Source organism: Bison bison, unplaced genomic scaffold (genome assembly GCF_000754665.1).
Source record: "Bison bison bison isolate TAMUID 2011002044 unplaced genomic scaffold, Bison_UMD1.0 scf7180017864259, whole genome shotgun sequence".
Taxonomy (NCBI): domain Eukaryota; kingdom Metazoa; phylum Chordata; class Mammalia; order Artiodactyla; family Bovidae; genus Bison; species Bison bison.
The window spans coordinates 4330999-4346165 of record NW_011494831.1 but is presented as its reverse complement, the minus strand read 5'-3'; the positions used below and the strand labels follow the sequence as shown (position 1 = coordinate 4346165).

The window sequence follows — 15167 nt, the reverse complement described above, 5'->3', positions numbered from 1 at the left end:
CTGAGGTGGCTTAACACACCCGTGCTTAAACAAACCTGCTTTCTTGCATGGTCTTTAGTTTACACGGGGGTCTCCCATACTTTTTTCTTTACTCACAGTCCCCTACTGGGATTAACTATTGAATTACCTAGTTTGTCCCTTTACTCTCTCCCTATCAAAACCTTGATAAGTTTTCAACTAGACTATCTTTCTGAGGAAAGGGATAGAGTGGGTAATAAGATTTCCTGGAAAGACTGGGATGAACGGGATTTGGACTCCAATCTGATCTGAGCCGTCCCCATCCTGTGAGTTCACAAACATCTCTCGGCTTCAGTCGACTCAGAAACTTCAGTCTACTGGTATCTTAAACAGAGGCTTTAGATTACTTCTTATCTAAGGTCTTAACAATTTTATGTTTACTTCAGTGATGTTTCACCCTAGAGCAGTAGTTTGCACAGTTTGGTCTTGTGAAGGAAAAATGTTACGTGCCATAACAGTGGACAAAGGATGTGTGACCCTCAAGCCATCAGCCACTGCAGCCTCAAACTGTGCACCCTGAGGGGATTCAGAAGGGAGGAAAACAGTATATGTGTTTGCGTGCTCAATCGCTTCAGTTGTGTCATTTCTGACTCTTTGCAACCCCTTGGACTGTAGCCTGCCAGGCTCCTCTGTCTATGGTATTCTCCATGCAAGAATACTGGAGTGGGTTGCCATGCCCTCCTCCAGGGTATCTTCCAAAGCCAGGGATCGACCCACGTCTCTTATGTCTCCTGCATCGGCAGGTGAGTTCTTTACCACTAGCACCACTTGGGAAGCCTGAAAAACAGTATACTGGCCTTAAATGGTTAAGGTGTGTATCAGAGGAATGATTTCAGTGAGTCCAGACACTTGGAGAAGGCGATGGCTCCCCGCTCCAGTACTCTTGCCTGAAAAATCCCATGGATGGAGGAGCCTGGTAGGCTGCAGTCCTTGGGGTTGCTAAGAGTCGGACATGACTGAGCGACTTCACTTTCACTTTTCACTTTCATGCATCATTGGAGAAAGAAATGGCAACCCACTCCAGTGTTCTTGCCTGGAGAATCCCAGGCACGGGGGAGCCTGGCAGGCTGCCGTCTGTGGGGTCTCACAGAGTCGGACATGACTGTAGCGACTTAGCAGCAGACTCCTGTATCTTCCCATACATAGAAAAGCACTAAATTTGAGAAGTCTGGTTTTCTTAAATAGCAGTTCTTTTGATGTTTGACCACCTGGTTTGGTTTTGTTTTCGGTCTGAACGCCTATATATCCTGGCTCTTCCTGAGGTCCTGAGCAAGTGTACAGAATAAAATATAATTCTCAACTTTTAGGTTGTGCATTTTTTTTCAGTCGACAGTTTCCAGACCCCAGGAGGTTTCCCACAATCCTTTCAGAGGATCCACAATGTCAAAACTTAAGTTCACACCGTAACACTAAAGCATTATCATTTTTTCATTGACGTTTATTGACATTTGCACTGATGGTCTAAAAGTACTGGCAGCTAAAACTGCTGCCCCTTAAAACAAGTTCATGACAGTGTGTCAAAAAAACTGGGGCACCACACTGACCTAGCAGTTGTATGCTCACAGTGGTTTTTTTTCTTTTGCCAGTTTCACCCCTGGTGACTCAGACGGTTAAGAATCTGCCTGCAATGTGGGAGACCTGGGTTTGATCCCTGGGTTGGGACGATCCCCTGCAGGAGGGCATGGCAACCCACTCCAGTACTGATGAGGGCATGGCAACCCACTCCAGTACTGAGGAGGGCATGGCAACCCACTCCAGTATTCTTGCCTGGAGAATCCCCATGGACAGAGGAGCCTGTCGGGTTGCAGTCCATGGGGTTGCAAAGAGTCGAACAGGACTGAGCGACTAAGCATACATGTTCTGTGAGGGGCAGTAAAAAGTATTAGTTTTATTATATCTTGCCGTTGAGAACACCTCTTCAATAATCTCTGTGGTATAATGGGAAGTACAAGTAAGCCCTTCTGCTGCATGCAAGGTATGCAGCCCAGTGACCATCTCATGGAAGAGTTCTCATGTGATTGTTGGGAGTAATGAGCTGAGCTGACCGTCTATTTAATGGAGCATCAGAATGACTAACAGATAGATTGTGGTTTTTCAGAGCATTTGGGTGTTTGGTAGATGTTTTCTCAAAAATGGAACAGTCTCTCACTTCAAAGAAAACAACTGGCAGTAGTGTTACTGATCATAAAGTTAGAGCTTTCAAGAGAAAATCAGAATTGTGGAAAAACTGTATCCAACCCCATGAACTTGACAGCTTCTCAGTACTGAAAGCTTTTTCTGATGAGACTAGGGCACTGAGCATGATTTTTTTTTTTTCTCAATCTTGTAACAAAATGTGTCAACATTTGGAAAATCTGCATAACTATGTGAACCAATATTTTCTAAACAAAGCATGAATAAAAGAGCCATTCAAAATGTAAGATACACCAATGGACTGTAACAGAAAAGTTCATTAATAGGTTTCAGATTCCAGATTGCAAGAATCTCCATTTGTCAAGTTTTGGTCTAGCATCAAAGATCCACAATTATCTGAAAAAGCTATTAAAAAGCTATTCCTCCCTTTTTCAACTACATGTCCACATGAGGACAGATGTTTGTCATATACCTCAACCATACAGTGTAGCAAAACAGATTAAATGCAGAAATAAATGTGAGAGCCAGCTATCTTATGTTAGTGGAATGAAAGTCACTCAGTTGTGTCCAACTCTTTGTGACTCCATGGACTATACAGTCGATGGAATTCTGAGGCCAGAATACTGGAGTGGGTAGCTTTTCCCTTCTCCAGGGGATCTTCCCAACCCAGGGATTGACCCAGGTCTCCCACATTGCAGGTGGATTCTTTACCAGCTGAGCCACCAGGGAAGCCCAAGAATACTGGAGTGGGTAGCCTATCCCTACTCCAGCAGATCTTCCCAACCCAGGAATTGAACCAGGGTCTCCTGCCAGACCTTAAAGAGATTTACAAAAGTGTAAAACAATACTTTTCTTTTAAATTTGGAAAAATAGTTATTCATAAAAATATATTATTTATGCTAATATGTAATGAACTTATTACTGTTATAAGTCAGTTAATGCATGTTTTTGAGGGGCTTCCCTCAGTGTTTCAGTGGTAAAGAATCCACCTGCCAGTGCAGGAGACACAAATTCAATCCCTGATCTGGGAAGATCCCACATGCTGGGGAGCAACTAAGCCCTTGCAACACAACTATTGAGCCTGTGCTCTAGAGCCTGGAAATTTCGACTACTGAAGCCCACCTACCTGGAGCCTGTGCTCAGCAAGAAGAGAAGCCACCACAATGAGAAGCCAGCACAGCACAACTAGAGATTAGCCCCTACCCACCGCAACTAGAGAAAAACCTGTGCAGCTACAAAGACGCAGGATAGCACCCCTCCCCACCAAAATACATGTTTTAAAATTTCTCAGTTTTAATTTCTGATATGGTGAACACTGAAAGCTGTAATCCATGTAGAAGTTTGATCCTCAGTAATTTTTAAGATGAATGGGTCCTGAGATCAAAAAGTGTGAGACTCTCTGTCCTAGATAATTCTGCCTAGAAAGAGAATTGTTAGAGGTAATAATGTCCTTTTCAAATACAGAACTCTCTATCAAGCAGTAATGGCTGATTTTTTTTCCCTTGTGAAATGTAATGACGTAATACAGAGTAGGTTTCTGAATCGCCCACAACTTCAGGGCCCCGTCTTCATCTCCTCTTCTCAGGGACATGTGGAGGAAGTAAGAGCAGCTTTGGTGGCGTGGGCCTTTGTGGCTGCTCAGAGAATCTCCACTGACTTGACTTGCACGGTCAGCAATGTACATAGTCTCTCCTCTAGCTGGGAGGCAGGTGGCAGGGTGCAGGCTTTACTCAGGCTCCACGGAAAGTCAGCCCTGAGTTTGCCTCTGGGCTGTCTCTCCCCGGCTGCTCTCTAACTGCTTGACCTGTCAGGTCTCTCAGAGATGAAATTGGAATAATCCTCCTTCTTGGGGTGGTCGTGAGGTCACAGAGAATACACATAAATTTTAAAATCCAGAGCCTGGCACTTAGTTGTTGCATAGTTAATCATAGCTGCTATTATCGCTGTGATAGTTACTCCTTTTGACCCTTTGGTGGTTTTTGACGCTAAATATTTTGGTCACCCCAGCAAGATGGGCTTCACTTGTTTTTAAGGCCTGTAACTTTCCCCCCCTTTTTTTGCAACAGTGTCAGCACGTGTAGCATCACCCAAGAGTGGCAGTAAGTGTAGAAGCATTAAATTGCTTTAGCTCCGGGGATGGTATTTGCTCTGTCCTGTGATGCAGGACATATGATAGCTGCTGGGAGTTAGTTAGATCTAAGAACGCTTTGGGCTGGGATTCATTGCTTGGGCTCCCATATTTGACTGTTACTTTTTACACTCTTTTGATGAAATACTTTGCCAAGGTACTATTATGTGGGATAAAATCCTCATAAGTACCTTGCAGCTTCAGTAAACTGTGGTGTGGTCCTTTCTGCTAATGCCAGGAAGAGGTGCATGAAACCCTTTGTTCTAAAATTGGAGCTAAAAGCAACTTACTGTCCTCAGTAAAGACAACTGTCTCTTTTAGATCTCCAACTTCTGTTCTTCCAGGAATTTTTTTTTTTTTTATGATTCATGTAGGAGAGCAGCATGGAGCAGCATTTTTTTGTCATGGTTCTTTTTATAGGTATTCCTGTGTTTGTTTCTTTTCCATAGGTTGCAACAGGTTTGAAGTGACATTAGAGAAATCCAATAAGAACTTCTCCAAAAAGATTCAGCAGGTAAGTCATGATATTAACGTCTAAGAGACCTGATCAAAGCTAGAACTTTGGTAAAATTATTTACTCGTCTTTGAATCCTCTGCTGTCTGTCCTCCTGTTTCTGCAGGGATATCTGTCCATCCATCACATACCTGAAATCCTCTTTCATGAGCAGAAATTGTGATTGCATATAAGTCAGATCCTTGCCATTGATGTTGGCTTTTTAGTCCCTTTTTAGTTTTAGTTAAAATGAACATTCGCTGAACCTTGTCAGAAATGTTTAACTGAATCTAACGATTTGCTCTTTTCCAGATCCATGTGGTCTCCCAGTTTAAGATTCTGGTCAGCTTGTTAGGTAAGAAAAGGGGTTGCATTTGTATTTCATATATCAAGAAACAGAAACTGTGCTGATTAACCTTTTCATGGTTAATTTGATAGTTGTTATTTAACAGTGAAACTGACACATTCCTCACCAGATACAGCAGGGTACACAGGTAGTAAAGGTACATCCTCCATATCTTGAGCTCTGTTCTCCAAGAAGTGTCATTTCATTCATTCAGTATATATTGTGCCTTACTCTAGACATGGGAGATAAATTTAATGAGACACGGTTTCCATCTTTAAAACTTAGGTTCTGATTCTGAGACCAAAATGACAGAAAGTACTCATATTACAGTGTGATAAGTTACAGTCGAGCTTCCCCAGTGGCTTAGCAGAGGAATCTACCTGCAATGCAGGAGATCCAGGTTTGATCCCTGGGTTGGGAAGATCCCCTGGAGGAGGGCATGGCAACCCACTCAAGTATTCTTGCCTGGAGAATCCCATGGACAGAGGAGTCTGGCATGCTACAGTCCATAGGGTTGCAAAGAGTCGGACATGACTAAGCAACTGAGCATGCAGGCACACAAGCCCCAGTGAAAATTTATAAAAAGTACAGGGTCTTAATAACAGGAGGGGCAGCAGTGTCTAGTGGGTGATTAGAATTTTTAGCAGGAAGACAGAGGTCGGCAGAGCATTAAAGGCAGAGGAGACAGCTTCAGCAAAGTCCCTGAGATGTGGCCAAACTTCAGGTATATGGTGGAGAGTGGCTAGAGACAGGTGAGAGATCAGGGCCAGACTATTAAAGGCCTTGTTTGAAAAGCCACAGTTTCATGGGAGGTGGCCAGTAAGGCCTTTTCTTGACAAGCAGAAGAAACTTGCCTCATGCTGTTTGTTCAGCCCAGGGCCTGAATAGTAGAATCCTTTTAAACTTAGTTTCTAGTCAAGAGAGAAACATTTAAAGTACCTAAAACTAGCTAGAAGGCCCAAGTGAAATTATTATGCTTGCTTTGCTAGGAAAAAAAATTCTCGCCATGTATTTTTACAGAATCCATAGGGTGTTTCCTTTCTCTTATTGGAGCCTCCTAACGTGAGTAGTTTTAAAAGGAATTTTTTGTACAAATATTACATCCGGAGTTTCCAGATTTGAGAAAGACCGAGTGTAAGAGTGCTGTTTGGAAATTAAAGAGCTCTTTTACTCAAGCTAGCCCAAATTGAAAGAAACAAAATATCCAAGTTTAGAAGACTAAGTGACCTCTTACCTGTTTTTTTTACCTGTTCATGGACCAGAATAAGTCATGTTAGTGAAACTGAAGATAATGTCTTGAACCAACATTTGCCATTTAGTTCTTTTTTTTTTTGTCTTGAAGTTGGCTATCCTAGAGAATTGTGATAATTTATAGTGGTGTTTTTATCTCCTACCAAACAGAAAATAATATTTACGTCCATGACCTGTTGACATTTCAACAAATCACTACGGTTTCCAAGGCAAAGGGAGCATCATTGTTCACATGTGACCTTCAGGTAAGTGCAAGGAAGATAAAATTTGACTTTGTGCTTTGATCAATACAGTCTTTCCTCACCATCCCTCCCAGCAGATGGGAAGAATGTAATATTGATATCCAAACTCAGCAGAGGTTCCAAAGAGACTATTTGATTTTGGATCATATTAGAGAAACCTCCCCCTTAGTATGTGACCTGATGCTAGAATATTCGCATTCCCTGGTTGTGTGCTAATTAGCAACGGACCGCTGTATTTCAGGAGGCAGCTAGCCAAAGCCGAAAACACTTGCCATGGACAAACCATTAGTGAGGAATCAGGACTGTGACAGTACATGAACATAGCTCTGTGGCATTAATTGACTCATGTTTTAAATGTATCATTGTAGTCTTCGTCATTAGGGAGTTTTCGCTGTTTAGAAAAGACATTTCTCCCGATTTTTGCCAGCTCATCATTCTTAGCTTCTTCACAATCTGCCTCACCCCTCTAACTCAGCTTTGATCACTTATTAGCAATTATGGTCTACACTGACACTGCACGGTTTGTTTTATGTAGGCATTTTCTATCCCCCACACCCCAGCTCCTTTAAAGGATTGAAAACGGGCCTGCCGTCACTGCCACAGGCTGATCCCTGCCCCTGTGGGTATTGACAGCCATGAGCAAGAAACATTTAAGGAAAAAAGGAGGAAGCAGTTGTGTAGATTTTCTTCTCTAAACCACTTCTGTCTGTGAGGTTTGCTGGGGCTGGTGTCTCTCACTAGCAGCTCATGAGGAGGACACGCTCCTCAGCACGCTGGGTGTGAGTCCATCTTGAGAGAATGGTGTGCGCTGTGCTCAGCTTCTCTGGCAGCGTGAGTTTGTATGACAGGAATGTTCAGATGAGTAGCCATTTCAAGGTAGAAAATCTCTGAATCAGTCGCCCCCGCGTTCTGGAGTCATCAGTGTACGCATCCTCATTTGCTCTGGGTATCTCTTCCCAGCACGCAGAGACTGGGGACGAGGTGTTGCGGATGTGTGTTGCCGTGAAAAAGAAGCTGCAGCTCTATTTCTGGAAAGACAGGGAATTTCATGAGTTGCAGGTAAAGTCCACGGTTACCTGGTCTGCGGGTTGGGTTGGAGCTGCTGCTAAGTTGACCCACAGCTTGAAAGATTGGCTGTTCAGTTCCTTTGAAGCCCAGGAACCCAGTGTTCTCCCCAGATGAATGCTCCGCTCTGAATACCTAAGAGTTACTCGTGCACATTTGTCAGTCTCCTGGTCTTCAGAGGCAAGGGAAGCACAGCCCTACATCTCTACAGATTGATTTATATCAAAATGGGTTTTCACCTTTTTTTATTTTAATTAAAGGCTAATTACAATATTGTATTGGTTTTGCCATACATCAACATGAATCTGCCACAGGTGTACACGTGTTCCCCATCCTGAACCCCCCTCCCACCTCCCTCCCCATACCATCCTCTGGGTCATCCCAGTGCACCAGCCTTCTTAAATGCACCTTGTCCATTTCATCATATTTTATTATGGGTGCTTTCCTGGTCTTGTGCTAACAGAATTGTATTCAGAGGAGGGTGAGGGTGATTTTGCAGAATGGGAGTAGAATAACAGGAAGGTCACCTGTTTTTTTTTCCCCTTTAACATCTTTTCAGTTGAACACTTGCTCTTCTTCTCCAGGGGGACTTTAGTGTACCGGATGTGCCCAAGTCCATGGCATGGTGCGAAAATTCTATCTGTGTGGGCTTCAAGAGAGACTACTACCTAATAAGGGTAAACCTTACCATTTTGCAAATATCGTCAGTTTACTTTGGGGAAGTTGACTGTGAATTTACCTGGGGGAGATGATTATATGCTTCTGAACTGCAGGTAGAGATACTGTGTTAGGTAGAGTTTTGCTGTAACAGGGTTTATGTTTGTATGTTTGATTCTTTTCCATGCTCTAAATGTCTTTTGCAAATAAGATGTCTGTGTATCTTAAGCCAGACAGCATCAACTCTCAGTTCTCTACATAGTGAATTATCCACATGCTGTATCTAGATAATTAGGACTGCTTGGCTCTGTCCAGTAGCATTAGCATGGGCTGCTGTCTTGAGGCTTCCGTGTTAGGAATTATATACTAATTTTAGTTTTTTAAAAATTTTGGCTGCATTGCCTGGTTTGCAGGATCTCAGTTCCCCAACCAGTGATTGAACCCAAACCACAGCAGAGAAAGCACTGAATCCTAACAACTAGACCACCAGGAAACGCCCTGATTTTAATAGTAACTTAAGTATTTTTGAGACTTTGAGTTTCTTGCCTTCCCAAATCTTATAGTATATTTGTTGTAAAAATTGTTTCCATTTTTTTTTTTTTAATTTCGGAAGCCTTTTGTTTTTATTATAGAAAATAAGAAAATAGATAAGGACAGTAAAGGAAGTGTAAGTCATCTATAATTCTCCCACTCACTGTTAACCTTTTAGTAATGGGCATCTTCCCTGTTTACAAAAAATATCATTTTATACACATTGTTTTGTAACCTGCTTTTTCTCTTAACCTATGTGGTAAATATCCACAACACTGGTTTTTTTCCCTCCAGTGTGCATATGTATGTAGACCAGGTTGGTATACTGTTCATTTTATAGAATAATATAAATTCCTTATCTTCATACCCCTCTCGTAATCTAGACTTGGCAATCAATCCTAGATTCTCCCCACCTCCCACTTCCCTACTTTGGCTGTGTTCGCTCTTCATTGTTTATCTAGTGAATGTATTCATTCCATATTTATGTTCTTGGGCTGGCCTCATTTTATCAGCATCAGAACTGCAAGCTCCTAGGTAGTTACTGGGTTTCTCTGGTGGCTCAGATGGTAAAGAATCTGCCTGCAATACAGGATATGTAGATTCTATCCCTTGGTTGGGAAGATCCCCTGGAGAGGGAATGACCACCTACTCCAGTATTCTTGCCTGGGAAATCCCATGGACAGAGGAGCCTGTCAGGCTATAGTCCACGGGGTTGCAAGAGTCAGATATGACTTAGTGACTAAACCGCCACCACCAGGTGAGTTAGTGCTTTGTAACTCAGTATATAGCACCTGGGCAGACAGGCTCTGGAGAGATGTCTGTGCGGGCTGGGGGACCGGAGCCGAAGTTGGAGGAGGGCTCTCATTCCTCTGACTGCCTTAGGTATGCTGTCTCCTTCTTGAGAGTGGAGTGTTTTGAGGGTGAGGAATCTTGCTTTAGGACCAGTTTATTCAAAACTACTTCCTTTATTTACATACAGTAACATTCTTTTGGATATGTGGTTCTGAGTTTTGGCAGATGCCTAGTGTTGTGTAACTACCACCACAATCAAGGTTCAGAACTGGGGACTTCCCTGGTGGCCCAGTTGTTAGGGCTTCACGCTTCCACTGCAGGGGGTTCAGGTTCAATCCCTGATCGAGGGAGTGACTAAGATCCTGCATACCTTGAAGCCAAAAAAAATATTCAGAACAGTTCCATCACCCCAAGAAATTTCCTCATGCTTTCCCTCTGACGTCAGCCTTCCTCTCACACCCCCACCTCTAGTCACCACTGATCTATTCTTCTCTTATAGTTTGCCTTTTCCAGAATGTCTTATAAATAGTATCATACTATTTATAAGTATGTACATACTTATAAGTATCTACATACTATTTAAAAGTATGTAGCCTTTTGAGCCTGGCTTCTTTCACTTAGCATAATGCGGTTGACATCCATCTGTGTTGTGTGTGGGTCAGTATATTCTTATGACTTCCATTACATGGAAGGACAAAGTTGTTTACAATTTTTAGCCATTATAAACAAAGCCACTATAAACATTTGCACACAGATTTTTATGTAAACATGGGTTTTTCAGTTCTCCTGAGCAAATGCCTAGGAATGGGATTGTCGGGTCCCATGGTAAGTGTATATTTAATTTTATAAGAAGCCAACAGCCGAAGCTACTATACCATTTTGTGTTCTCACCAGCATCGTATGAGAGTTCCAGTTACTTTAGCACTTGACACTGTTAGCTGCCGAGCTAGATGCTTGTCTCCATGTTAGAGAAAAAAAGAACTGGTTCAAAAATTGTCATAACAGACTATAATATTTCTTTATGCCAAATAAGGACTATTATTGGCCTCTGTAGGTTTGGGGTTTTAACTTGATTTTTCTAGGCCGTCCCTCCTTGTTCATACCTCTGGCTGGAGAATGCTGGGTGACTCACTTGTGTCTTCCTGTAGGTGGATGGAAAGGGGGCCAACAAAGAGCTCTTCCCAACAGGAAAACAGCTGGAACCCTTAGTTGCACCTCTGGCAGATGGAAAAGTAGCTGTGGGTCAGGATGATCTCACTGTGGTGCTCAATGAGGAGGGGATCTGCACGCAGAAGTGTGCCCTGAACTGGACAGACATCCCAGTGGCCATGGGTAAGACCTTCGTGGCTGCTGTTCCCCACTTTGGGCTGGGGCCATGCCACTTTCGCAGACTGGGGCTCCACTCAGAGTTTTAGCAGACTGGTTTCCAGCATCACTTGCTCTCAGTTCCCCTTCTTGTAAGTAGAAAAGGGTTTCTGGGTTATTAAAAATGGGATATTCTGGGGACTTCCATGCTTCTGCTGCAGGGGACACAGGTTTGATCTCCAGTCGGAGAGCTAAGGCCCCACATGCTACACGGTGTGGCCCCCCCACAAAAAAAGGAGACTATTGTGGCTTTTGTAGGAAGCTGGGTTTTGCCAACTTCTGACTAAAGGGGGGAAAATGTAGACAGAATTGCACATTTTAGGAAGTGATTGTCCACTGCTATTTTTATCTTTTACTTCCTTTTCTTTTACATTCATTAAAAAAATTTTTTATTTATTTTTTATTTTTGGTCATGCTGGGGCTTCTCTGCTATGCAGGCTTTTTTTTCTTTCTCTAGTTGCAGCAGGCAGGAGCTATTCTCTAGTTGTGCGTGGATTTCTCATTTCCATGGCTTCTCTTGTTGCAGAGCAGGGTCTCTAGGTCCAGAGGCTTCAGTAGTTGTGGTTCCCAGGCTCTAGAGCACAGGGTCAGTAGCTGTAACATACAGGTGTATTTGCTTCACAGCATGTCGGATCTTCCTGGACCAGGGATTGAACCCGTGTCTCTTGCATTGGCAAGCAGATTCTTTACCACTGAGCCCCCAGGGAACCCTGCCTTCTTTTTTAATGGTTTTATTTTGTCTGCTGCCAAATAGACTAAGCTTGTAAACTATTGGAAATTATTTAGTCCTATGGTATGTATAACAGCATTAAAAGGTTTTTGATGTGGTGGTTATTGCTGCTTTTGTTTTTGTAGCTTAGAGGCTACAGATTGTATTCAAAGTATGTCTGCCCCACACATCAGGTGTTTCTGCTCCTACGCCTGCCTCAGGCTCCCAGCACTATGCAGTGATACTGCCTGGAAGCCCATGACCGCGCTCGCAGCAATTCATTTTTAGTTGGGAGAGTGAATATTAAATATTTTAGTTACTGCTGTGGAGGGGCATACCAGCCTGCTGTCTTTAAGGGCCCTCGCTCGTGAGGCCAGGATTACATCTTGGGAAAAGAGACAAAATGAGATGCTGCTTCGGGTATGAAATCGGATGAGTTGAGGTTTGGTAGTTGAGAAAGGGGAAGTTCACTGTTCAATTAGTGAGTAAGAAGTTTTGTTAAAATTGGACTAGACTAGGCAGGGAGTTTAAGATCTAGCTTGAAGGAAAATTTCTTTCATTTTAAGCAGGAAAAAATGAGCAGAAATGCAGAAGACATGCTGGTTTGTGAGCAGGCATCCAGAAACTGACCTGATGGAACAGGTGGGGTAGATTATGGAGGGATGAGGAGGGGGCCAGTTGTTAGGGGTCCATGCGCAGGTCCAAGAGGCCAGTAGATTTCTAAATGGTAGAATTCATAAAAGCGTCAGCGGTTATTCTGGTGCTGACTAGAGATGAACAGACCAGAAGGAAGATAAAGCAAAAGGTCAGTATTTTATGGGACTCACTGAAAGGACTGATGCTGAAGCTTCAACACTTTGGCCACCTGATGCAAGGAGCCAACTCATTTGAAAAGACCCTGATGCTAGTAAAGATCAAGGGCAAGAAGAGAAGGGGAAGACAGAGGATGAGATGGTTGGAGAGCGTCACTGACGCAATGGACATAAGTTAGAGCAAACTCTGGGATAGGTGACAGACAAGAAAGCCTGGCACGCTGTAGTTCATGGAATCACAAAGAGTCAGACACGACTGTGACTGAACAACAAAAAGGTTATGTATATTCACAAGTTTAGGGGCTTAACATGAGCAGGGAGGACACATTCTTCCTAGGTAGGGTGAGAGAATACCCTTCAACAGGAAGAAGACTTAGCTTCCTGAATAGAGTACATGTTTTTTTGTTTCTTTTTAATTTTTGTATTGATTTGTGCCATAACAAGGCAAATCAGCCTTAATTATACATATATTCCCTCCCTCTCTTCCCCCCATCCCTTCCCTCCAGGTCATCACAGAGTGCCAGACTGGGTTCCCTGTGCTTCACAGCAGCTTCTCACCGGCTATCATCCATCTTATACCTGATAGTATATATATGTTGATGTACATATTTCTCCGTTCATCCTGAATGGAGTCCATTTTAACTTGGATTGTATTTCTGCTCTCCTCTTCACTGCTGTACCCTGGCTCCAGTCATTCTTTTTTATTGTACTATCTTATTAATTAATTTTAATTTTTATTGTCATGTAGTTGCTGTACAGTGTTGTGTTAGTTTCTGTTGTACAGTAAAGGGAATCAGCCATGGTGGTGGTTTAGTCGCTGTCGTGTCCGACTCTTGCAACCCCCTGGACTGTAGCCTGCCAGGTTCCTCTGTTCATGAGATTCTCCAGGCAAGAAGCAAGAGTACTGGAGTGGGTTGCCGTTTCCTTCTCCAGGGGATCTTCCCAACCCTGGAATCGAACCCAGGTCTCCTGCATTGCAGGCAGATTCTTTCCCAACTCGAATCGCATATGTAGACATACATCCCCTGCTTTTTGGATTTCCTTCCTAATTGCTCCAGTCATTTGGAAAAGACTCCCCATTCCTGTGCTTTCGTCTGGTTGTTGCCTCTTCCTTTCTTTGCCCAGCAGCATCCTGCTCTTATGACAAGTCCCCTGCTCAGTGACACTTCCTCTCAGAGGTCTTCTCCGACCCGCAGGCGGAATTAGTCACTTCCCCCTGGGCGCTCCTACCATCCCTTCGGGTTTCTCTGTCATGCGAGCTGCATGTCCCACTGGATGCAATGAGTTGTCTGTCTCCTCTGTTCCTGTGGGAGCTCTGTGAGCTCTGTGCTCATGTCTTGGTTCCCTATGAGCAGTGCCTGAAACATCCTAGCCTCTTAGTAAGTGGTTGCTGTCAGAAGAGTCACTGTTGTTGTCCGCCCTTCATCATGTGCCTTCTGGATGCCAACCAGTCTGCCCTGTTTGACGACTCAGATTCAAACCATCTCTGAATGAATGACATAATGTGACAACCAAAAGGGTTTCTATAATAGATTGCTTCTTTTGTTAAATTAGACCCCGTTAAAGTAGGCCAGATTTTAAAAGGACAGAAGTTTTACATAGTTACATAAATTAACATGAAAAAAAATTATAATAGCTTTTTAAATTTTTTTATTTATTTTTTATTTGAAGGATAATTGCTGAAAATTATAATAGCTTTTTAAGATGAGGCCAGCATTAAAAAAGGAAAATATGTTATTTAATTCTGTTTTTTGGTGAGATGAAAGATATCAACATAATAACAGTAGCATTTCAACTGATGAAGGAATTACTAAGGCCTCAGTTTCCTCATTTCTGAGTTCCTTTCTGGTTTTGAACTTTTATTGTACTATTCATTTAGAGTATGAATAGCATGTATAATATGAAAGGTCTTTTATCTGAAAGTAAATGACAAGAAAATAAATTTATAGCAAGTTAATCACACCAAGCTATTCTTAAAGATATTTTCTTTGAAGTTAAATTTTTATATAATAATTATGCCATCTAGTTCAGTTCAGTTCAGTTGCTCAGTCGTGACCGACTCTTTGTGACCCCATGAATCGAAGCACGCCAGGCCTCCCTATCCATCACCAACTCCCGGAGTTCACTCAGACTCATGTCCATCGAGTCAGTGATGCCATCCAGCCATCTCATCCTCTGTCGTCCCCTTCTTCTCCTGCCCCCAATCCCTCCCAGCATCAGAGTCTTTTCCAATGAGTCAACTCTTCGCATGAGGTAGCCAAAGTACTGGAGTTTCAGCTTTAGCATCATTCCTTCCAAAGAAATCCCAGGGCTGATCTCCTTCAGAATGGACTGGTTGGATCTCCTTGCAGTCCAAGGGATTCTCAAGAGTCTTCTCCAACACCACAGTTCAAAAGTATCAATTCTTCAGCGCTCAGCCTTCTTCACAGTCCAACTCTCACATCTATATGTGACCACAGAAAAAACCATAGCCTTGACTAAACGAACCTTTGTTGGCAAAGTAATGTCTCTGCTTTTGAATATGCTATCTAGGTTGGTCATAACTTTCCTTCCAAGGACTAAGCATCTTTTAATTTCATGGCTGCAGTCACCATCTGCAGTGATTTTGGAGCCCAACTAGAGGTT

At 42.9% G+C, this 15167-nt stretch overlaps 1 protein-coding gene across 1 annotated transcript in view; it reads left to right on the top strand.

Moving 5' to 3' along the window:
* Positions 1 to 15167, top strand: part of VPS39 (vacuolar protein sorting 39 homolog (S. cerevisiae)) — a 45859-nt gene that overhangs the window by 12183 nt on the left and 18509 nt on the right. Inside the window, exons 3-8 of the mRNA XM_010848012.1 lie at positions 4729 to 4793; positions 5085 to 5127; positions 6520 to 6614; positions 7572 to 7670; positions 8261 to 8353; positions 10805 to 10988. Of these exons, the coding sequence (XP_010846314.1) occupies positions 4729 to 4793; positions 5085 to 5127; positions 6520 to 6614; positions 7572 to 7670; positions 8261 to 8353; positions 10805 to 10988 (579 nt within the window). The remainder of the gene's footprint in view (positions 1 to 4728; positions 4794 to 5084; positions 5128 to 6519; positions 6615 to 7571; positions 7671 to 8260; positions 8354 to 10804; positions 10989 to 15167) is intronic.